The sequence below is a fragment of the Gordionus sp. m RMFG-2023 genome, chromosome 3 (assembly GCF_954871325.1).
Source record: "Gordionus sp. m RMFG-2023 chromosome 3, tfGorSpeb1-WG-v2, whole genome shotgun sequence".
Lineage (NCBI taxonomy): Eukaryota > Metazoa > Nematomorpha > Gordioida > Chordodea > Parachordodidae > Gordionus > Gordionus sp. m RMFG-2023.
The window spans coordinates 11,869,872-11,894,083 of NC_088777.1; the positions used below are offsets into that span (position 1 = coordinate 11,869,872).

The 24,212-nt window shown below is 25.5% G+C and overlaps 1 protein-coding gene across 3 annotated transcripts; it reads right to left on the reverse strand.

The window, feature by feature from the left end:
- Positions 1–4,311: 4,311 nt before the first annotated feature.
- On the reverse strand, positions 4,312–22,301 carry LOC135925703 (protein O-mannosyl-transferase TMTC3-like). 3 transcript variants are annotated; one of them, XM_065461156.1, is made up of 13 exons: positions 22,198–22,301; positions 17,953–18,316; positions 12,866–13,002; positions 7,918–8,023; positions 7,253–7,349; positions 7,094–7,203; positions 6,834–6,976; positions 6,476–6,752; positions 6,272–6,426; positions 5,841–6,135; positions 5,489–5,769; positions 5,354–5,432; positions 4,312–5,254 (listed from the first exon to the last, which is right to left on the reverse strand). In XM_065461156.1, exons 2-13 carry the CDS (start codon positions 18,235–18,237, stop codon positions 4,355–4,357), a joined length of 2,865 nt encoding a protein of 954 aa, XP_065317228.1. In that variant the 5' UTR covers positions 18,238–18,316; positions 22,198–22,301; the 3' UTR covers positions 4,312–4,354. The 3 variants fall into 3 exon arrangements, with proteins under 3 accessions (XP_065317228.1, XP_065317229.1, XP_065317230.1); XM_065461157.1 differs by lacking the exon at positions 22,198–22,301 and adding an exon at positions 18,400–18,418 and having other exon boundaries at positions 17,953–18,347; XM_065461158.1 differs by lacking the exon at positions 17,953–18,316 and having other exon boundaries at positions 22,198–22,298.
- Positions 22,302–24,212: the final 1,911 nt, after the last annotated feature.

Sequence of the window (24,212 nt, forward strand, 5' to 3'; positions counted from 1 at the left end):
ATAACTAGTTACAGTTACAAGTTACATTATCAAAAATATAACTAGTTACTAGTTATATTTTTACAAATGTAACTAGTTAATAGTTACAGTTATTTTTCAAAAGTAACTAGTTATATTATAAGTTACTTTATACATCATTCATATAACGCATTTATTTACTGAACGAATTTATTTAATATAAAAAAATTATGATATACAAATTATAATCATTTGTTTAAAAAAAATATACAATTTATTTATATAAAAAAATAAGTAAACCGAAAAAAATATCGGAAAATAGAATATTTATATTTACATCGAATAAAAATATTCTATATATTTGCATTGAAGAAAAACATATTTATTTTTCATAAAAATTTGAGTTTATTGCTTTTAACAACAATTGGATTTCAAAATTTTTATCTAGGAGACGCGCTCGTTTCTCTCCAAAGATGAGCTTCCCTAGACTGAATAAACGCTCTACAAGAGCACTTGATGCAATAACAACATTTATTTAATAAAAAATATTTTTAAATTTGGAAAATCGTCATATAGAGATAATTTGCTGTTATTGGATTTAATAAAATTTTAATTTTCAATAAATTTATCATTATCAATAATATTTTGACGCTTTAAATGAAAAAATCCAACTACATCTAATGATGTTTGTTGAGAACATGAGCCATTTGTGTTAGATTCACCGCGAGGTATTAAAGTATTTATTAAATTTAAAATTTCCATCTTTTTTGATCTAATCTTTTTTTGCCTTATCCAAGGCCAATCAGTTTTAAATAGTGGATGAAGAATAGCAGCAATTATGTTATCATTATCATAAAGATCATGAAACCTCTATCATTGTATTATTAATTTATAAATAATTATTTAATTTAAGTTACCTTTTTTTAATACTAGCTAATATAGCATCTTTTAAAGGTTGACAATATTTTAATTCTTGAACATCTTCCATGCAGATAAGTATCTATGTTATTGTTGGGGTATAATAACCTAGATACATATATTTTTCCCCTTCTAGTATAACAATAGCTTTAGCTACTGGTTGCATAATCTAATTTTTTTAATTGAAAAATAAGACATTAATTTAAATTTACACTGCAATATTCTTTAATAAAATAACGATCGATCTTGTGATGTAATCTACACAATTCTAATTCATCACATAATAAATCGAAATCCAAAGGCATTTCATTTGTAAGTGATAATATTTTAGGCTGAGAATGTAATCTCTTTTTAATTTGTTCAGCTAATGGCCCAGATTTTTTTTGTGTATTCCACAAACGTTGACATTTAGATATAGCAACCTTATACACTTTCCTATAATCCTCATTGTTTAAAAGTATTTTATTCGCATCTTATGTGCCACTAAGTTTAATGTGTGACAGGAACATTTTCGATGCCTGGGTAGGTAGTCGAAGTCATTTATATTATAATTGGTTAGGCCAGAGGAAGACATTATATCTTCTATTGAAATGTTTTCAATATCTGAATATTACTACATAGTTTGTTCCATTTAAATTAATAAGATTTATTAGGTTATATGGGTCACTTCCAGTTTGGTCCAGAATTAAGAATTATCTCTTTACCAATCATCTAAATTTACATACAACACTTCTTCATTTCAACAGACTTTTCTTCCATATAAAGATACTAGTATCAAAAAATTGTATCATGAAATTAATTTACTTAAGACATATCCTTGTACATTTAATATTATTATGTACCATATCGCTTTCATTATCAAAATCAACTAATCCGATTGGAAATTATTTTAGTAGATGTTGCATGGTATTTTTGAAATCCTCCAATATTAAAAAATAGGATTATTTATTCTAATCAATATCAATTTACCCACCAAAGTTCCTTGAATCATAAACGCGAAATGTTTTAAGGATAATTTTATACTTATTGCTATAATGTAAGCATGAAACCTTTATTTGATGTGATAGAAAATAAATTATCTGGTCTCTCTCACACATGGTTGTAAGTAAGACGTTTTGTTAAGTTTTTACCTCAATAAGTTCCCCCCCCCCCCAAAAAAAAAAAAAAAAATTAAAAAAAAGGTCTTTATATCATAAAAAGTAAATTTTGACAAATATTCTGAAATGCTTAGAATTTTTTCCAATCATGATAAAAAAATACTGAAAGCGGAGAATTTTTACTGATGAGATTATTTATAAAAATCATAGAAGATTTTGCTAATAATTATGTTTAATTTTCTCAGAATTTTTTTTATTAAATTTTTCGAGTTAATATTTTTTAAAAATTTTTCTAAATTGTTGAGTAAATGGAAAAGGGAATAATTGTTTCTCTAGAAAATTGTTGTTCCTTAATCGGAACCCAGAAAATAAAACCTGAAATGTAAATTATATAAGATAATTTAAAAATTTGATCGTCATACTAGTCCTCAGATCTAGGTCATGACAGGGGGGGGGGGTGTTAAAAACATTTTTTAAATTTTGACAAGAGTATTTAAATCAAGGATAATAAAAAATAATTTAAAAAAGTGGTTATTATTTTAATTCTGAGATTTAATAAGTGTCTTATTCAATTTTCTTATTTTGTAAATTGCGAAAAAATTTTGGCCCGGCCATAAACCTGCCATATTCTTAAAGTGAGGTGGGATTATCAAGGATACTCTTTAAAATATTCATAAGAATATTGACCCTTTATTTAAAAAATTTAATGACTTTTATTGAACTCTTAATTATAAATATTGACCTGACTCCCGTTATCGGGCGGGCTTGCTGTTATTTCTCCAAACCTCAGTTAACTTCTGGTGCACTTCAGAAGGATTCTTAAATCATGCTCCCGTTGATAGAACATCAAAGATCGACTTGCTCTTATGGCCAGTCCCACCCCACTGCCAAATGTATAATATTCATAAGTTTCGTTTCTTTATCATTTTTATATTACACTGCTAGCTATTTTAAATATATCTGGTAGAATTCTTTATTAGTTCTAAATTCCCCTTTTTTTTTATTTAAAAAAAAGTACTAAAAAATTAATAGAGAGGAAGTTCTCTAAGTACAAGAAACTAATAACCAAAATATCTATAACTTTAGAATTATAATTGTAATCGACCTTAAAAGTGACATTTTTGAATTCCTGATGAGTTTATTCAAGATTTAAAATTAACATTTAAACCGAAATCAATATATAAATAAAGTTTTAGATTTGTAATAATTCAATTGATCATAATTGTCATTAATCGATAACAATACATTTACATAATAATAACTTATATGAATAAAATAAATATAGAATAATGTCCAATAAAACAAATATTTTGTTTGGTTAAAAAAAGAAGAAAATATATACTGGATTATTATATTAATTCATGAATATTTGTTTTATAACAAATAATTCAATTTTTGGCATAGAATATATTGAATTATATAAATATTTATATTCGAAACAAGAAAAGTTCATTACGCTTTCGGTGTATACCAAAAATAATTTGGTTATGCATAACACAGAAGTATAATTTATTCTCTAAGTCAAAAGTTTTTATGATAAATATATATTTTTTGTACCATTATACCATATTAAAAATTGGCTATTATTTAGTAAATAAGATATTGCAATTTATTTATACATTTTACAATATGGCAAATGTTAAAGAAACTGTCTGATGAATCCTAATTAATATTGCTGATAACTCGAATTACATTTAAAATTTATTAAAATAAGATATAGGATATTTACTTGTTTAATCTTATCTTACAATTTAAGGGAACTATTATGAGAGTGAGAGGCGCTATCGATCTCCGTTTGAGATTAGTGTTGCTGGCCCAATTTTTAAAAATGGTCTGAAGATTCTAACCAAAATAATATTATGTAAGCCTCGAGATTTGACAAATAGAAATCCAAACCCTTCCACGACCTGTGTGCAAAATCCCCAAGCTTGCATAATATTATTTTAGAAAACATCTTAATCTGGCTGTTTTAAAAATTGATACAAATCAGGTGGTTTAACAACACTATTTGAGATTCTGAAAAAATTAATTGTTAAATACCTATATAGTTTCCACAAATAAAAACAATAAAACTATGATAATTTTGCATATTAAAATTATCGTCCTTAATGAATTTTAATAATAAAGTTAACATTTAATTACGTCTTTAGTATTATTAATTATCAAAAATAAATAAATAATACGAATTATTTTAAGGAAAATATTGAATGAATTTTTAATTTGTAATGTTATGGCTACAAACACATCGAGTTATTTTTTTGTACTATATCAATTTTATTAATAATATAAATGTATTTTTATATCACAGTTAGATATTATATAGATTTACAATTAAAAAAAAATATTATATTATTTTTTAACGAAATGAATTGCGAATTTTTTTATTGCAATGCTAATAATCTTTGTTGAGAATTTAGGATAATTTTAGAGAACGCTTTGAAGACCGGGTAACGCGTCGTGTCATTTTGAAGCGCATTCACACAATCCCGCGCTTTTATAAGTTTTCGTGTTTCAATGTATATCAAACAAACATTATGTCGAGCCACAAACAGATGATTTAATTGTTCACCATCTTTTCGATTCACTATAGGATAGGAGTCTAAATGCCATACTTGATCTTTCTCGGGGTATATTTGGCTTGATTTTGCATCGAAGGATTCGGAAAGAAGTTTTATAGCAGATTCATAATCAAACAAAGCCTTGACAGGATCTTCAAGATCTCTATAATATATATCCCCAGAGAGTAATAAACCTTTGACGTGAGTGGGATACCATTTTAATAACCGATCCACAAAACTTTTAGACTCGTATAATATTGATTCTAATTTCTTGATTATGGTAAAAGTTCTTTTATCAACGTCTTTCAAACTTTTTATGGCACTTAATTTAAAATTGGTAACACTCTTTAACTGTCTTAAATTATCCCTCATTATCAAGGCGGCGTTATAAAGGCTACCCTGATGTGTGGGATTAAATTGTAACGAAGAAAGAATAAACTCTAAAGCCTTTCTATGATCTCCTTGATTAATAGACAATTGTGCTAAAAGATAGTAAGAGTGAGCCAATATTTCCACTTGCGCATTATGAACAGATTGAGGGCAATCAATTATTTTTAACAATTTCTCTCTTGCTAGGGATAAAGATGTGTCACCCAATCTTGATATATGATAAATAGCTGACCATATCAAAGACTTTGCATGACAGGGGTTTAGTATAAGCGAATCTTCTATGTGCTTTAGGAAGTAATCGTTGGTATCTTTATCCAAAAAATCTACGGCAACCTAAATAATTAAATATGACAATTAAAAAATGTTTTCTTCAATTTCCTATTTTTTTTTAATATAAGGGTTATATATTATAATTATAAGATATTATTTTACCTCGTATAAAAAATCTGATGTTTTTTGATCTCCGGTGTTCTGAATAGCTTTTAAATACTCCTTTTGACTCTGTGAATAGCTAATTATATACATAAATTTTATAATATTTTAAACAAAAATATTCATATAATTTACTTTTTCACGTGATGTAACATTTGCGCGAGTTTTAACCTGGCTTTGGTGTTATTTGGCTGCCAATACAAGGCTAACTCATAGTAATAGATTGCTTCTCGTGTCCTTATTTTATTTTTATTTATGACGTCTCCCATACCTATGTAGGCATCTATCCAATTTAAGGGTATTTGAAATGAAATTTTTGGATGTGTTTTATGAAAACTCTCAATAATATGATTCGACTTTTCTATATACATGGAACTCAATAGATCAACACCTTTTTTGTAAGATTTTTCGCAATCCTATGGGTATAAACAAAAGATTTAATAAATTCTAATATCGGTAGTAATATATTTGTTATATTCTGATTTACCGTTAAGAGGTTTAATTTGCAATATATTCTTCCGATATTAATAAAAGCTCCGACATCATCCGATTGATGTTTGATAGCTTTTTTATAGTGTGCTAAGGCATAATGTAATTTATTTTTCCTTTCCCAATAGTGCCCTAAATTATTCCATAATTTGGCATTTTGTGGTATAATTTTGATAGCGGATTGCATAAGGGCCTTTTCATTCATCCATTCAGTATTCCTTCGATAAGTTTTGAGGCTACAAACCAAGATCAAAAGATAGACCCAAAATGATCTATTCTTGAATAACCGAAATCTATTATTTTATGATATATTTAAATGTGGGAAATTTAAAATCATATCATATTTCTTTAATAAATAAATGAGCATTTTAAAAATTAAATTTTTTATAATAAAACTATCATTTAAATCAAAAATGATTATTTAATAACTTAAATGAAGTCAACATTAATTTATGAATTCCGAAACTGACTAAAAAACACAGACCGATGCTAGGAATGTACAAAATTCTTTCAGCTAAAACAAATCCAACTGGAAAAAATAGATTGCTAGCGGGAATATATGGCACGATCAAAAGCAAAAGTCCCTACAATTTAAAAAATATATAAATCCAATTATATTTTCTAAATTTTTACCATTAATATAAATTTTGACTCTTGAAGATTGGTATTTCCCTTAAAACCTTGAAATATATGGTAAATTGTTTTCCACAGCAAAATTAATATGATCGAATAAATGACGAGGGTCAATAAATTTCTGTGATCCATGAGTGTTAATAGTGAAATAGAGCCCATTGACCAATCACAACTTAATTTATAAGGAAAAATTAGTTTCCAAATATTAAGAGCTGCCAAATAATTGTAAGTAAGTTGTCTGACAGGAAACCTAGCATGGCTAGCTGGATTATCGAACCTATCAATATAAATATAATTAATTAGCTCATTAAAATATAAATCTTTTCGAGAAAATGTTTTTTTTAGATCGTTAGTATACTTGAAGAATTGAGGTAGTTGAGATCCCATAACCCATATTCTCATAAATAAGCACAGATTAAGAGAAAGTATCATACTTTTTATGCGAGAGGAAAATAAAGTTTTTACAACGAGTTGTTTGTCTTTATAATTATTGAGAAATATCTAAAATAATTATATTAAATATAAAATAAAATTAAAACAAGTTAGCAAAACATTTTAAAATTAAATTATCTAAGTATACACATATTTATCTATTATATTTAAATATTATGCACATACATTATATAAAATTTCATAGACTATCAGTATGCCAATAATTGTGATGCCTTGTTCTTTGCTTAGCATTGAAAACAATGCAAACATCATGCTAATGCTAAATTTATATGGTTCTAAAATATTGTTTTAATAAAGATAAAATAAGGAATTTTTATAATTGACTTGTGTAGGGATTTCGAGTGGCGTTCACGAAAAAGGTGAATGAAGATAGAAAGAAAAGACCAGCTAATATTTCACTTCTACCAACGATGCTAGTTACCTAATATAATATAAAGATATATAAAATATTAGAATTTTCATCACAAATATTTAATTATCCGCAAGCATGTTCTGAAAAATAATATAGTCTTAATAATATTGAAAATTCGCTTAAATAATTTAGCTCTAGATTATAATGAACTTTCTAACTAATGATTATAAAAGTATGAGGCCTATACTATTCTTCAACCGAATTTTAAACGCATCTTAAAGTTAAGCTTTTTTTTTACAGCCAATGAGATAAACAAGTCTTTAGCATTTGAAGTACCAATTTTATTTCTTTATAATTTAAAGGAGGGTCACATAGATCCTATTTTTGATAAATAAATTATTAAAATTTTTGTAAATTTGAGAACAATTTGATTTTTTAATATTCCATGAAGGGGAAGGCCTATATCAAGAATAATTCCAGGATAGCAAGGGTAAGATTTTATTTATTGTAAAATCTCGAACAATTTCTACAAACCATACTGACAAACTACTATAATGGGTTGAAAAGGGAATGCCCTTATTCAATTGTATATAAATTATAATGATAGATAAAAAAAAATATGTTTAAATTTATAAACCGCATCACAATGGATTGGGTGTACGGCAAATAGCAATGAGGCGTGAAGGGATATTTGATCCGACGAGCTTAAATCTTTATCGTTTTTCATCAATGCTTTGCATATGCTAAGAGCAAAAAAATTCTTTTTAAAAGAAATCAAGTTTGTATAAATTGATACAAAATAATAAAAATTTCTGTTGTAAAAAAATATTATAACCAAAAAAATTTCACGCCAATTTGCATCCATTTAATATTTTCACATAAAATAAAACCATATCTTGGTTTTTTTTATATGCAACAACATATATTATTAATGCAATTACTACAATAAAAAAAAATAAAGCCAATAAAAGATAAATATGATCTAAAAATATTTCCCTCGATTTAAACCTATAATATTTTATCTATTACATATTATATTTTTTTATGTATAAATTATTATTCGTAAATAATGCACGTAAACGAATTATACTATTAATTTATATATATATTATACAATTTGCAATTTTTATGTCAGAACGAAAATCAAAATTAATAAGTTTATTCACACATAAGCGGCAAAAATAAAATTAACAGATACATACATTGACATAAAATATAAATATTTTATTTATTAATAGCTTTCATAGCTAAAAAAAAAAGTGATCGATGTCCCAATAGGGGAAAGATCATTAAGTCGTAAAATATAGTCAATATCTACATGAACGAGAGAAAGATGGTAGGGTCAGGATCATGTTACCACCATATAACTTACACTGAATGAGGAAGAGGGTAAATCATGGCGAGTTACCTGCAAATTATTTTCTCTTATGTGGACATTGATTATAATATATATATATATATAAGTCACTAAATTATTTTTAGTGTTCTCTCTTCAAATTTTGAATTTTGGTTAAATTGAACTTAAAAATTTTATAAAATTGGATGTATTTTCTTTGAAGTATCTGGTCGCACAAACTAGAACGCAATTAAGAACAAATTATAGGCTAGGGGACCTTATTTTTCGCATTCGAACTGGGTTTTATAAATTATGTTCTTAAACTTAAATCTCGAATATAAAATATTTTTTTAATGTGAAATCTTTCTTATTTTATTTATCACTGTATTTAAATTTTTTCTATTAGGCTTCCACGATATTTATTTTTTATTAAGTTAACCGCTAAATCTTATTAAAATTTATTTTTTAAATTATAAGCTTATAAGCCTTCATTCTTTTTTATCGATAAAATTTTCATTTAACATACAATTTTACATGGTGGATATATTTTTAAAACTATTGGTCAAAATAACCCCCTATCTTCATTTTGTTATATTATTGCAAATCAAATTACTGTTAATAGAAAAAATAAAGTATATATTATACAGTCAATAAATTTTTATTACTTTGATCTTTTTTTATATACTATTTATTTTTACTAAATTGAATTCTAGTAACAATACTATATTTTGGTTTTCAATACCAATTATTAAGCAAACCATTCGATTACAATAAAAAATACGAATCGAATACCAATTATTAGTTTTAGGTATAAGATATAATATTAATAAGTTCGTCATCAAAAAAATTATTCCGTTTGATGATATAAGAATATAATTGCGTAAAAATAGTTTATGAATATATATAATTCGTAATTTAATAAATAAATAACAAATTGTGTCATTTTTGGTTTAGAGGAGTGCTATGAAATAGTTTTTTGTTCAACTATAAAGAAAGGTTTATTAAAGTAAGATATAATAAGCATTACTTCGATTCAAAATTTTTTTTTTTACAAAATGGCTCTTCCCCTGAAATTCGAGTATTATTTACAATATTACCAAGAAGCACACTTAAAAGCTAAATTAAATTACCAATTCTAATTCCTGATGTTTAGTGAAATTTAAAATGGTTCCATGCTTAAAAATAAATCAAAATAATATCTTATTTTTTTAAAAAATAATAAAAGTTGTATATCTTAAAAATCCCTTTATAAGTTTAATTAATTTTTAAAAAAATAATTTCGATTTTCATCATATAATAGTTCCCTCGAGGATATATATATATAGTATAAATATATTGTAACATTAAAATATAATAGTACAATTTTTTAATAAATCACAAGGTAAGGGGGTAATTGAACGATTTCAAAATTATTCTCATTACTTATATTTATAAAATAAACTTCCATTTTGTAGCTATTATCGAGATAAATTATTTCGTTCTTATATAAAATTCTTAAGCGACTACAACTTGAATGATAGCCAACGTTAATTACTAAATATGCCTAACTTTCCCACCCTCCCACCTCAATATTCCTGATATAGGCAGGCCCCTCCAAGTGCATATAAGCTTATCTAATTATAAATATAATATTAATTTCATTTTTATACACCAAAAATAAATCAAAAATAATTTGTCAAGAGATTAAAAAAAAATAGGGGAAGATTTATGTTTTATGACACTTAAAAAGAGGGAGGCTTTAAAAAAAATATCCCTCTCATATTATATTTTGTAATTTCTATCCTTTACTGAACTAATCAAGCCCACAAAATCGATATATACTATTTTTGTTTTATAGTTATAAGATTTTTATTTTTTTCTGTTAAAATATTTATAAACCAAACTTTTTACTTTTATATAGTATTTAGTTTTTTTGCTAAAATGATTTATAACTATCTTATTTAGCCTGGTATATAGACAAAAAAATGGGAAGGGAATGTATTCAAAATAAATTTTATAACAATTGGAAATGTGCTTAAAAGTTATTAAAAATTATCAATAAAACACCTATAGCCAAAAATCGTATTCCTTCCCAGTCATAATATTAAAAAATATTAGATTCTTCATTCATATGATAGTATCTGTAGATTGGACCGAATGGATTTTTTTTAATTACTTATTTATTAGTAAATAACTCTTTTTTTTAAAGATTCTAATGTTAGATATACTCATTTGACCGGGCAGTATGAGCACAAATGAGTATAATATAAGTTGCTGTTAATCATGTCAATTTAAAATGTTAGATGTTGTAAAATAAAATTTTCATTTAAAATGGAATCAATGCAGCTTTAAAAAATTTATTAATATATAATATTAAATTTTCGGACCGGAGTCGTGTTGAATAATTTTTAATCGGACCTTAGCGGGTCAGGCCTAATTTAATTGCAATTCAGGCAGGGAAGGCCGGACTTGTGAAATGCAGGTCTTTAGTAACAACCTTCAATGTGATCTAAATATTATTTTGTATAATAATAGAATTGTATTGAATATAGCGAAAACTTATTGACGGTTTTCTAGATTTACTCGAGTAAGCCAGTTTCCTCTCTGTTCATTTATCTCAACTTTTTATGATCCTGAGGGTCGCTATTTGTAAAAACACATTGTTTGCATGTCACCCCTTATCGCTTTCATTCATTACATCGTTGGTCTTCCTAGAGGCCATGATCCTATCACTTCCAACGATGTATCTCTCAACCCAATCATCTTACGTCTTTCATTCAACGTGCCCAAACCATCTCAATCTATTTCTTCTCATTTCCAATCGCTTCTACATCAATTCTTTTCCGCAATTCGTCAATATAGTGAACTAAATTTCTGATACTCTCTATTAAAAATTCTTTGAATTTTTTTATCAATATTAATCATCTATCTTTGTTCACCAAAATTTAACCGCCATTGAATGATCACGATATACATTATGGTAGTTTGGTTAGATTGTATGTATTATTTGCATTTTTTTAAAAAAAATTGTGCATGAATTTTCTTTTATAAATTAATTTATGCATTGTAAAAAATTCATATTTAGAAAAGATATTATATTTATAATGTATTAATTCTTTAATATTAAAATAGAATAACGTTCAAGTTATTAATGCCATAAATTACAAGGTGGCATATTTTGTGACTCTAGAAACGAATAGAAAAATTGTCGTAATTTATGAATAAATTATATAATTTTGACCACGCATTGAATTTGAATAAATTACTGACAATATTAAATATTTTTCATATAATATATTATACAATTATTTTTGATATACACTGCCAACAATATGACTATGCGAATCATATTTTGTTAATTTGCCATCCAATAGTGTCCCCCTGATTTCTAAAATTTATGCCAATGTTTCATACTATAAGTGTCTAGTAGAATAGTAGCAAATATAAAGGTGAAAATTATTAAAAAAATGTTAGCAATAAAATTCCGGGCAATCTTAAGATTAGAACACGACTGAAAGCATTTATTCTGAAAATTTTATTAATGTCTAAAGAGAAATAAAGTTAATAGCAAAATTATAAAAAAATTTCAATATTTGTATCATGCCAGAATAAGAACTAAATCAATCGAGCTTTTCAATCATTTTTTCGAACCACAAAAAAAGAAAACCTAGTTATAAAATGAAAACTGTCAAGTTTTCAGAAATACTAATTCTAAAACTTGTACTAAATCATTAAGTAGTGCTTAATTAGTATTTAAAGAGGGAAAAAGTCAATGGGAAAAATTAAAAAAATATTGCCAAATCATCATATCAGAACGGGTTTGCACTCACTCTTTACTTAATAATTTTTAAATCAATTTCGCCAACTCAACTAACAAAAAATTAACTGATGAGCCAAGCAAAAACTACTATATTGCCCTTCAGAAAATAAATTAAACTTTATTATAATTGGTTCAAAATGTGTAGTGTGCTAAGAACAAGCAAAAACGTTTCTTTTAAACTGATCTAAATAAAAAAAGTTGACTATTTAGCAAGTCATATTAATTATCACAGCTTATTCATATGATATAACATTGATTTAAATTTTAGTTTTATATTTTGATTATATATATTTATAAGCTTACCGCTAATGTATCCAGCCTAAATTGATGTATATCAATTTTAATAAGTTTACATAGCACTATAAATTATTTAAGTTTTAAAAATTTTCTCATAATCTGGGTCCTAACCTATATGACACACAGATATATATATTTTACTATTCATTTTACCTGTGAACAAGCAGGCACACACAATAATGCAACAGTACGTTGACCAAATGGAAATAAGTAGGGTTCAGTCCACTCATGACATAATTTAGCTTGAAGGTAAAAGTTGACAAAGGTCTGTAAGATTTATGGCTTGTAACCTTAACAATTATATAATTTTATTTAAAAACATTATTTATATTTATTTTTAAATTAAAATTTATGGCACAATTAAATAACTAAGGGATTTGAATATTTCATATATATAAATATTATGCAGCATGTATCTATAAATTATATTCATAACATTGTGTGTATATAATATAAATCTATTTAAGATAATTTATTATCACCATCACACCATCGAACCAGCAAGAATAAATTATATATTTTTTTGGACTAAAAGCTTATTTTTATTATATTATTAAATACATAATTAATTAAAAAGATATATATAATAATAATATAGTATTATAATGTTTAAAAAAATATCAAATCAGTATAAACTGTAAATTAATTAACCGATAATTTATTATATACATGAGTTTATTTGTTATAAACATAAAAAAATATACAGCTTCTTTTAGTTCATTAGAATCAATCAACTATATCCTTTTCCAACATCATACTATCTAATTTATATATTTTTTAATTAAGTCCATGTTTTAATTAAAATTAGGTGTCATTATAAATCATATGATATTCGTTTTAATTACTTCGTGTATACAGTCAATGATTATATTTTCTTCAAAAACTTTATTTCTACTATTACAAAATGAATAATATAAGTAACATTTATTGTTTTGAAAATTATCCTATAATTATTAATAACTAATCTTTCTTTTCTAAAAGTTTAATGATGACATGAAAGTAAATCCCTTTTTTACTATTATTTTTTTTGCACCCTTACATGGGGAGGTGACTTGTTATTGTAAATTAGATGGCTGCCTACTTTTTTAAAAATGCTTTTATAAGGCAACCCCTATTCAAGTGAAGTATTTCTGTGGTACATAGTTGGTATATATTAGATATGAGCCAGGGCCTAATTTGGTCTAAGGTAGGGCCCTTGAACATAAATAATATGCTATTTATATTTAGTAGTGTCATTTTAAATTTCCAGTTACAACATTCATTCTTTAATAGAATCGCTGGAAAGTGGAAAAAGTTCTTTATAATATCTACCAAATAACTAAATAAAAAGAATCCGAAGATGATAATTGAGTATATGCAGAGGGCTCCTCAAATTGAATTCTCACTAAGAGGGCCTTGCAAACAAAAGAAGGCCATTTCATTTCATTTTGATTATGTTTTCTTTTATTTATTTTCTTAAAGCCATATTTCCTATTAAATAATTGAATATTTTAAAATGCAAAAGCGGAAAGCGTCAAAACGGAGAGAAACATTAGATTACATTCTTTATGGGAATCGAAATTGAGAGAAAACATTTATAAATGGGAGTTTATTAAGGTAAGCCGCTTATTTTTTCAGACAGAACGAATCGCGGTAAATCGATCGATAAAATAATTTACTAATAGCTCAAAAAATTTTTTTTACCCTTTTCATCTAATATATTATTTTAATTAAAGAGAACAAAAAATTAGGCGGTCTTTTTCTATCTTAGTTCTGACGATTTTATTGAGTTAGATTAAATATTGATTATTAACGTTTAATGGTCAAATTGGATAACAACTGCCTGTTACTCAAATATTAATAGTCATAATAAGCTAGAGTTAAAAAAGGAACTAAAAATTCTAAGAAAATAATTTTAAAAAAAATATTTCAATAAAACAATTTTATTTTAAAATTTAAATTTTCACTAAAAAATATTACAAAGTACTAAAATAGTTCAATCAATCACTGCTTTAAAGATAATGATCTAAGAATTTAATAACGTTCACATCTATCATTCAATTTTGTTTTTTAAAAAAAGGAAAATATATATAACTTATATTGTCCAGATGACACGACGAAACCTATCAATATAATATAGATGTGATGATGAGTGTTCTATATCAATATCAGCTGAACTTAAAAATCCATCCGATACTTTCGTTCATATTTTGAAAATTATCTATGCTCATAATCACTCACGAGTCATAATCATTAACCCTGTTTCTACTCTATTACTCAACACTAGTAAAAATTCAAATAAAGTTTACACTATAAATATTCCAAAAATTAATAAGAATTATTGAAAACAAAGAAAAATTAAACTGAAATAAGCTCTAATCCGGAATTCTTTATTTCAGATTAATTACCATATATCAACATGTCCTTAGGAATTTATCAAAGTTAATATTTACTAAGGTCGATAATTAAATTTGAAAAATATCTTTGACCGAAAATGCATTTCAGAATGTGCAGTAGGGTACCTACCAGCCCCAGAGCTCTAAGAAGGTGGGGCACAAAGGAGTCAAGTCCCTCTTCACAAATCTTTTTGCCCTCAATTTTAGGCCCAAAATTTGTTTCTAATGGCTTATTAAAAAATAACCCCCCCCCCCCCAATAAAAAAATTTCCTAATAAACTTTTGCCCCCACCCATTCTCTTCAACTGTCCCTAGTTAAGGGCTTTGTACCTACTCCACCCTGAATTCCAAATCACCTCTTCTCTTCAACTGAAGCTCCCTAGTTAAGGGCCATGTACCCTTACCCTGAATTCCAAATAATTTTTACCATAAACTTTTTGTGAAAATTTACAAAGTATTCAAAATTTCACGGTAAAATTGTCAGAAATTTACAATGTGAGTATTTACTTAAAAAATAGGAGAGTTATAAAGGAAAATTTAAAACATTATTATCTTAGACGTTGATGATGAATTATTAATTACAAACATAATATACATCAAGATTTTAAATTATTTATTTCATGAACCATTTATTTCTACCTTATAAAACAACTGCATTCTTATTTTTTTTTAGTCAGCTATAACCAGGTCAAACAGAAGTGAGCTAATACAATTTTTTTAGTGTCGACACCCATCTTGAACCTCCTAGTATAGAGGAGATTCATTATATTATAAAATCATATTTTTTGGATTTTTAATGCCACAAGAAGCCAGTATCTTGGCCATATTATAATATTTATTATTATTATAGGATCGTGATAATTAGTCCCCTTTTTTATCATGAAAATTTTATCGGCAAAATGAATAAAAATTATTTGTAGTATCATGAAAAAAAAAATTATTCTCAATTTTTTATTGCTTTTATATGATTAGATGTGGTATATATATAAATAAATAATATGTAACCATAACTAATAAATAAAATAGACATTTTTTTATTGTAACTACAATATCTCTATACATAGTATATTGTAGTATACATATACATAATGTGACAATGTATCATTGACAATAGAGTGCGACTGCGAGTAATTAAAGTTAATTAATGTGCTTCTGAATGATTTGACATTTTTTGCTTTGTTTGACAAAACTGGTATCATTATAAAATAATATTTCTTTTATGTATTAGCTTCCTTTTTTAAAAGTATTATATTCTTAGTTCATGTTTCTCATATAAATATACAAATTTTTATTATATCATGGTTGAACAAATTGAAGGATAATTATGTTTAAAAAATTTGTTTTCTTTTCTCAAACTCCTTCATCTTCATTTTTTTAAAATATTGTTTGAATAGAATAAACATTACTTTATATTAGCGTTGTTAAAAATTCTGATTTGGTCTATTTTTAAAACGGCCCTAATATTTTACCCAAAATAATATTATGTAAGCCTGGAGATTTTGTTCATAGATGACAAAAAGGTTTTATTTGAAAAATCTCGAGGTTTACATCTTATCATTTTGGCTAAAATCTTAATCGGGTCGTTTTTAAAATCTACCTTGGCTTTTTAACAACATTACTTTGTATTTATATTGAGAGCAATCAATTGTTTGATTTATCAAGAATCAGAAATAGGAAACAGACGTAGGCTAGCAAATCATAGTTCTTGTAAATATAACTTTACATATCAATTGCAAGGATATAGAGTGAACCGAACCGCTATACAGGTATGCGCCTTATAATTTTTCTGAACCATCAAATCGCTCTTAGTAGCTAACCAAAACTCTATATAATTTTTTAAACCGGGTTAAACACGTTGTTTTATATATATACCTATATTAAAATTTAAGACCCATAGTATATTTATACATTTACATAATTTATTTATAGCCATTGACTAAAATATGCATATTATTAAATATTGTAGACTTTTGGAGCACATATTGGTTATACTTAACTTTGTTATTATATATCATGTGTATCGCATATTTCCTCAATAAAACCACGTTTTTATGTGTCTTTATTTTTATTTTAAACATTTGATATGAATACAAATATTACAAAATTAATTTTTACCTCCCCTCCCCCCAAAAAATAAAATAAAAATTCTAAAATCACAACTGAAACCTATTAAAATTTAGGCAGCTTAATGCGTCTTGAACCTTAATCATCGAACCGCAACCTTTATAGATAACAATTCGGGTCCTTGGTCTATAGAATATAGATATAAATCATATATCGAAATCATTCCCTATTTCTGTTAACCTTCAAATTTACATTCCTAGAAGGGATATGGTATTTTGGTTTTAAATTAAAAATACAACAAAAAGTTTTACATATTATATCTTCTAACTTATTAACCGAGCTTATACAAAATCACGTTTTATGTAATATTGATTTTGTTGATTGATATTATATTGTAGTTTATATTGTGGTGTGAAATAATGATATTAAGTGATTTATAGATCTTTTGCTATTTGACGAAAAAATAATTTTATAATTTATATTTAAAAAATTTTAAATTGGATGATATCATAGAATAATAATTGTTTAACATAATACTAATTTTTACTTATCAGAGAAAATGAGAGGTAAAAGATAATTATTTTTAAGATTTTCGAAACACGAAGTAAATTTTGTAGATATTTATTTATAAAAAGGAATTTAATAAGAAAGAGGACGGTTTTTTATGCAATTATGCCACTTTTTCTTGGTTTTTTAACTTTTCCAGTTTATAATAATAAATTTTAAATGTCCCTGCGAAACTGCATAATCAGGTGTATTTGTATTGTGTAGTGTAAATTATATTTATGTAAATTAACTCACACTTCTGATAGAATTTCCCCAGTAATCGTGTTTCCAAATATTGATCCAACTTTTGAGATCTTTCGAAATCACATCGGGATTATTGACTATGGCTGGTATATCATCGAATACGAAATCTCCTTGGAAAGCATTGCTATAACACATTACAACCGTGATCAATAGAATTATCCATGGTTTTGTAATAAAATTATAGAAAGCTTGAGATAGATAGGGCCAATTGAATGATGGATGTCTACTATAATGCGAAGGAGCAGGTAAAGAATTTTTTTTCAGCGGTTGCCGCATTTTTTATACCTAGGTTACTGTTTTTTGAAAGACGATTTAGAGATGTCGGAGCTCATTTTTAAGTTCAAACAATTGATATCTTTATTTTTTTTTCGAAAAGAAATTGAAACCTATTTTTTTTTATATATAATTAGAAGTCAATTTTTTATACATTTATTTTACCAAAAAAGGAAAATATATCATTTTTAAAATTTTTTGCAAAAACTGGTTTACAAAAAAAAATAGTGAAAAAAAAGTTTGAAAATTTTTTTTTAGATACCTTAAAAATATAATATTATAAATGAGTGTATTCAGTAAATGTTAAACTAAATCATATAATAACCCATTTATTATCTTAAATAAGGTTGGTATAATCTAGCTCAAGCATGGTCCGAATGGATAAGCTTGAAAAACTGATAATGTAAATCATTTAAATATTTCAATTGTTCTCTTATTATTTTTTGAACATAAAAATAAAAAGTTTTAAATTTTGTTTTAAGCATAAAGAAAAGATATAAGAGAGCAAACAAAAGTGTTATGTGATACTAGTCGATAACTATTTAATAAGTAATTCTTTTATATTTATTTTTAAAGTGGAATTTGTAATACATATATGTAAAACTACAGTTTCCACATTTTAAAAATAAATTGAAGAATTATTTTAAAAACAAATTTTTCTCTTTTTATGTTTTTCTTTCTTATTTTCATTGTACATATTCCTCAGAAAAACTACTTAAACTTTTTGACATGATAAATCACGCTCAGCTGCCCAAGCATATGATAATAAAAAGTGGCAAAATTCTTACATCAAATGATAATTAAAATGAATATGTAATACTTTTTAGAAACTGTGGGTGGGGGAGGGGTTCAAAAACAATAAGAATTCAGAATGACACTGTTATAGGGCAACAAGAGGCCCAGGCACCCTAAAAATTGCGATGGGCCTTTTAAAAAGTTTTAACATAAATTTTTTTAAAAAGAAAATATATACTATGAAATATCTTCTCTTTTTCAAAAATAGAAAAGGCTGGTGACCGAAACTATATAGGGTTGATAAAATAATAATATTAAAGTTAGTTTTATGTTAGTCATATCAAAATATCGCTCTTTAGACATTTATATAATATTTTAAAGAATATATAGATTATCTAAAAATAATTATATTATTGTCTGGGGCCTTATAAAACTTTTAAAAATGATAAAATATTACCTTTTAATGTATATACCTGTTTGTTAGAATATAAATACCCTTTCTCTTTTTTAATGCTATTATGATGAAATTACAATCTATTCATTAATAATAAATATTTTATTTTAGTTTCTTAAGTAGACTAATCTCCCATTAAATTTAAATAAAAGTATAGAAATCGATAATATACAAATTTCTCTTAAGTTTTCCTATATTTATTATCCATTATTGAAGAAGGAGGTAAGTGTTGTTTGACAAATACTCCTGAAACGATTTTAATATAAAATATCAAGAGTTTTTTTTTGCAAGTCCTGCCAGGACTTGTTGAAAAATATCCGACAAGAAAGACACGGATGTAACATCTAAAAAAATAAAATTACACTCCTAGTTAAAAAAAATCCTCTTGGTTAATTCTGAGGTATTTTTTCAAGGTATTAAGTTAACCGGCCATTTTTAGCTGATTCTAAAAACAAATAACATCCCCTCAGGCTCGTGGATTAGGCTCAACTTTGAAGAAGGTGGGGGGAAAAATAAACCACTCCTTAATGTTTAGATATATTTTTTAAGAATGCTCCTTTAAATGAAGCCGATAACTCAAACCTAGGCCGGCCTATTCAAAAGAAGCGACTACGAATGGAATAATTCACTATTACTAATTATACCAATCTAATAAAAATACTATATATTTTACTATTCATACGAATATGATTAATAAATTTTTTGATTCCAAAAGAAAGAATACGAATATATTCAATCTTTATTCGTTTTGAATTGACCTACTCAAACCCTCACTTTATATTTAGGATTTAAATCAGAGACCTGGGTCCAGCCAGACTCGCTCGGACCAGCCGGCCCAATTTTTTAAATATGCCAGGGCTGGGCCTAATTTTTTTTTAAAAAATACCTGGGCCCCTATATTTTAAAACCAATATTTTAAATCGCCATTGTTAGCTATAAAAATTAAATATATTTTTTTTTAAATCCGGGTCGAGTCATGCAAGCGGGGACCTCTGCTGGTCTCTAATTTAAATAACGATTATAATTTTATTAATATTTATAGTTATGAATTTAATTACATAGAAAAAATGTTGAGTTTCGAGTTTCTAATTTAAGCAAAGCTTTTTTCCCTAATCATTTTTTGGCATTAAGAACGTCTCTGAATTTTGATTAGTCCTTTAATAAATCAAACATTTATCATTGTTAATTAAACACATTTAAAAATTTATACAATTAAGATAATAATATATTTAAAAAAGATTAACCATAAGGAATACCATCTTTTCCTTCTCGAGATATGAGAGGAACAAATATAATTGAACTAATATAACGTAACCAGCCACACGTCAAAATTAATGAATTACATCCCTTTCAATTTAATTTTTTTAAATTTCAAATCGTTTTTTATAAAAAATTAAATAATCATCATTATAATATATATAAAAAATTGCATACCTTTTGATTTAGTATTTTTTTTGTTTGAAGTAAATAGACAAATTTTATGAATAAAAATTTAAGCGGGATTTTCTAATAATTTTGTTTGTTTTAATAGAGTTAAATAGAGAAAAAAAAGGTGCTTAATTAATTTTATTAGAATATCAAGGTTTCTGCATCCTCGCTCGTTTTTTTTCTTTTTCTTTAGAATTCCAAAAAGCAGTATGTAAGTCCAGCTGATTTTCTGAATGGAATATTTTATTCAGAATTAAGAACAAATCGCTTTTTTAAAAAAATGACATTAATTAAAGCTTAAAGAAATTGGTGAAACTTTAACGAATAATTTCATAAATTCCTTGATTGTTAAGTTCAAAGAGTTAAAAGCAGAGCTTTATGAGTTTTTGACTTGCGTCAAGACAAGCCAATCGTTCGTAAAATTGTAGGATCATTAGAATGATATTTAAAATCTTTATTCGCCCTTTTTTAATGCTGTTTAAAATCTCGTAGGCCTCAGGATTTTTTTAAGAGGGCTAAATCATTTCGCCAATTTTTTGGCAAAAAACTAGTTAGTATTATTTTGGCTAAAATATTCATTTATCCTTATCTAAAAATATGGATGAGAGGTTCTTGATTCATCAAGCCATCCTAACAAATCTATGAGTTTATTTCTTAACATATGAAAATTATTATATATTTTAACCCTTATATCTGTTAGAACTTACAACAAATAAATGACATTTTCTGCTCTAAAAAGAATAAAACTTAAAATGAAACCTCAGAAGATAAATTGAATGGGTTACCCCTTCTATACACATGAAGAATTTACACCAAATAGAAAAATTAGTTTCATCAAAATATAAAATTTCCGTAAATAAATATTTTGCCTGATAAAAATTTCTTAATTATATTTTTATGTAATTATCAATTGTTTTTAACATCTTAATTTTTAAAATATGTTTGATGTATTAGAAAATGGGCCATTTTTTCTAGCTCACATTTATCTTATATTGGTTTGTAATAATTAGGTAATCGCTCCACTTTTTCGCCTTTAACCCAATTCCCCAAAAGGCGAAATCGAGCTTTTTAACTAAAACTCGATATCAATTTATTTTATAAATTTAAATATTTTATAACAGAATTTTTGTGAATAAATTTATTACATATAATTTTACAGATTATTTCGGTATTATAAATTGTCAAATTTTTTTTCCCACTTATTAATAGAATTTTACGAAATTTTTTATGTTCATTTTAAGAATATTTTAAAGAAGAATTACTCTCTCCTCCCCTTCGAAAGCAAATTCATGGCTACGTGCCTGGGTAATATATATAATTAATAGTAATAGACAATGAAATTAAACTTGTTTGGCTTGAAGAAAGATAATATAATGATAAGAAGCAATAAGAATTAATAATTTTGATTCTCCATGATTTAAAAATAATATCTAATCAAACAAATATCGCTTTAATTTATAATTTATTTTAAGAATCAGCAATCAATAAATTTATTTTATCATTAGTAAATTTTATTGATGATAATTTTTTTTTTTAAAAAACATCTATATTAAATGAAGAGTTTGGAGATAGCTTGGCTATATTATTGATAACATTAACAATAGAATATATTATTTTTTAGTAATTATTGATGGATGAAAAAAAAATAATTATTTTTTATTTTGTATTTAATATTTTATAATGATCGATACATTTTTTTTTAATGATAAATAAATTTATATTACCAAATATTAAATTAATGTAACGACAATATTTAAATTTGTAAAAAAAATTATTATTATTTACTACTACTATGGTAACTATGTAATAAAATAAAAATAACTATAGTACCATCATACTAGCCTACCTTATATATGTATTATATCAATAGTAGAAATATTAATTATAAAAAAAATAATTTATTAAATGGGGAGACAGTTGTTTTGTTTGTAGTTTTATTATATTCTCCTAACCATCCATAACTTTTTTTAAAAATAAATGAAGATTTCTTTTATAATATGAATATTTTATTAAGCGAAACTCTGCTGAATATTATTAAATATATTTACTTTTACAATTTATTTTATTTCAGTAGAAAGTAAAAGAGTATTATTTTTAACTTTATTACACATATTATTATATCGGAAACCTGCAGACTCTTTACCCAAAGTCGTGGCCTAGATTTAATTTTAATCAATGCTGTTAACGCTACTTAAAAAAAATTAGAACATTATAGCTATAACTACTTTTCAAAAAAATTGCTCGCTATAGCTATTATTTTAATAGCTATTTTAATAGCTACTTTATATTTTTTCACTTAAATAATGGGGATGAAATATTACAGCGCCATCAGACGCGTAATTCATGAAAGAATTTTTTAATGATTTCATAATTGTTTGGTTTCAACTGCCTATGTACATTAAGCTAACACTCATTTTCATTTATTTTCAGATGTATTTCTTCTCAGTAGTGTTGTTAAACGGCTCTATTTGTGCCGATTTTTAGATGAGTAACTTACTATTTTATTTAGGAAAATATTACAAGATCTCGAGGTTTTGCTAAGATTTTTGTGCCTATATAAGCAATATCTTCAGGTTTGCCCTTGTCTAATATTTTTTTGAATATAATATTGAGTTAGCCTTTTTTAAAAATTGGCTCAAATCGAGCCAACAACATTACTTCTCAGGTATGTTTTTATACTTATTAAAGAAGAAAATGTTCTTTCATTGGGTAAAGTACTAATGGATAGAGTTGCCAAAATATGAAATAATTTTTATTTATTAGGAAAATAATCAGAAATGTGTTTGAAATTATGCAAAACACTCATGGCATTTTTTGAAACATTATCAGCTACAGACTATTATTATGCTCGTTTTTTAGGTGATATTTTCTTTAGAGTTTAAAAATGATAAAATATATAGTTCCTGAGCATCTATCTCATGATCCCCCCTCTTTGTTTTGTCTTTTCTTGCAAATCTTCCAAAGTTTTAATAAATAAATGAAGGAAGTAAAAGATATTGTATAAATTAAATTTTTTAAAAATATGTCCATTGTATTTATTTAAATTATAAACAAAAATTAGTCACCAGCATTTTAAAATATTAATTAATTTTTTTTTAAAATAAGATGCTATTTTTTTTAGCTATAGCTACTCGAAAAGAAAAATAGCGCGGTGCTATTAATAATCTACTTTTTTTTATAAAAATAACATCACAACCGATACTTACTTAAAAAATATAGCAGGCTACAAGTATCGCGCAACTCTTAATAGCATCAGCATTGATTTTAAATAATACAGTCTATTCCAATTACACACGCTATATTGACTAACATAACTAACTAGTTGAGAAATTACAAGATGGATTATTTAAATAGTCATTAT

Bases quoted from the DNA above. Each gene is read 5' to 3' on its own strand.
- LOC135925703 (XM_065461156.1), bottom strand. From the start codon at position 18,237: ATGCGGCAACCGCTGAAAAAAAATTCTTTACCTGCTCCTTCGCATTAT. The intron at 6,753-6,833 runs GTATACTAACGA...TTATATTGATAG, and splicing joins CAACTACCTCAATTCTTCAA to GTTCGATAATCCAGCTAGCC. The intron at 5,433-5,488 runs GTAAATTATATG...GTATATAATTAG, and splicing joins ATGTTACATCACGTGAAAAA to CTATTCACAGAGTCAAAAGG.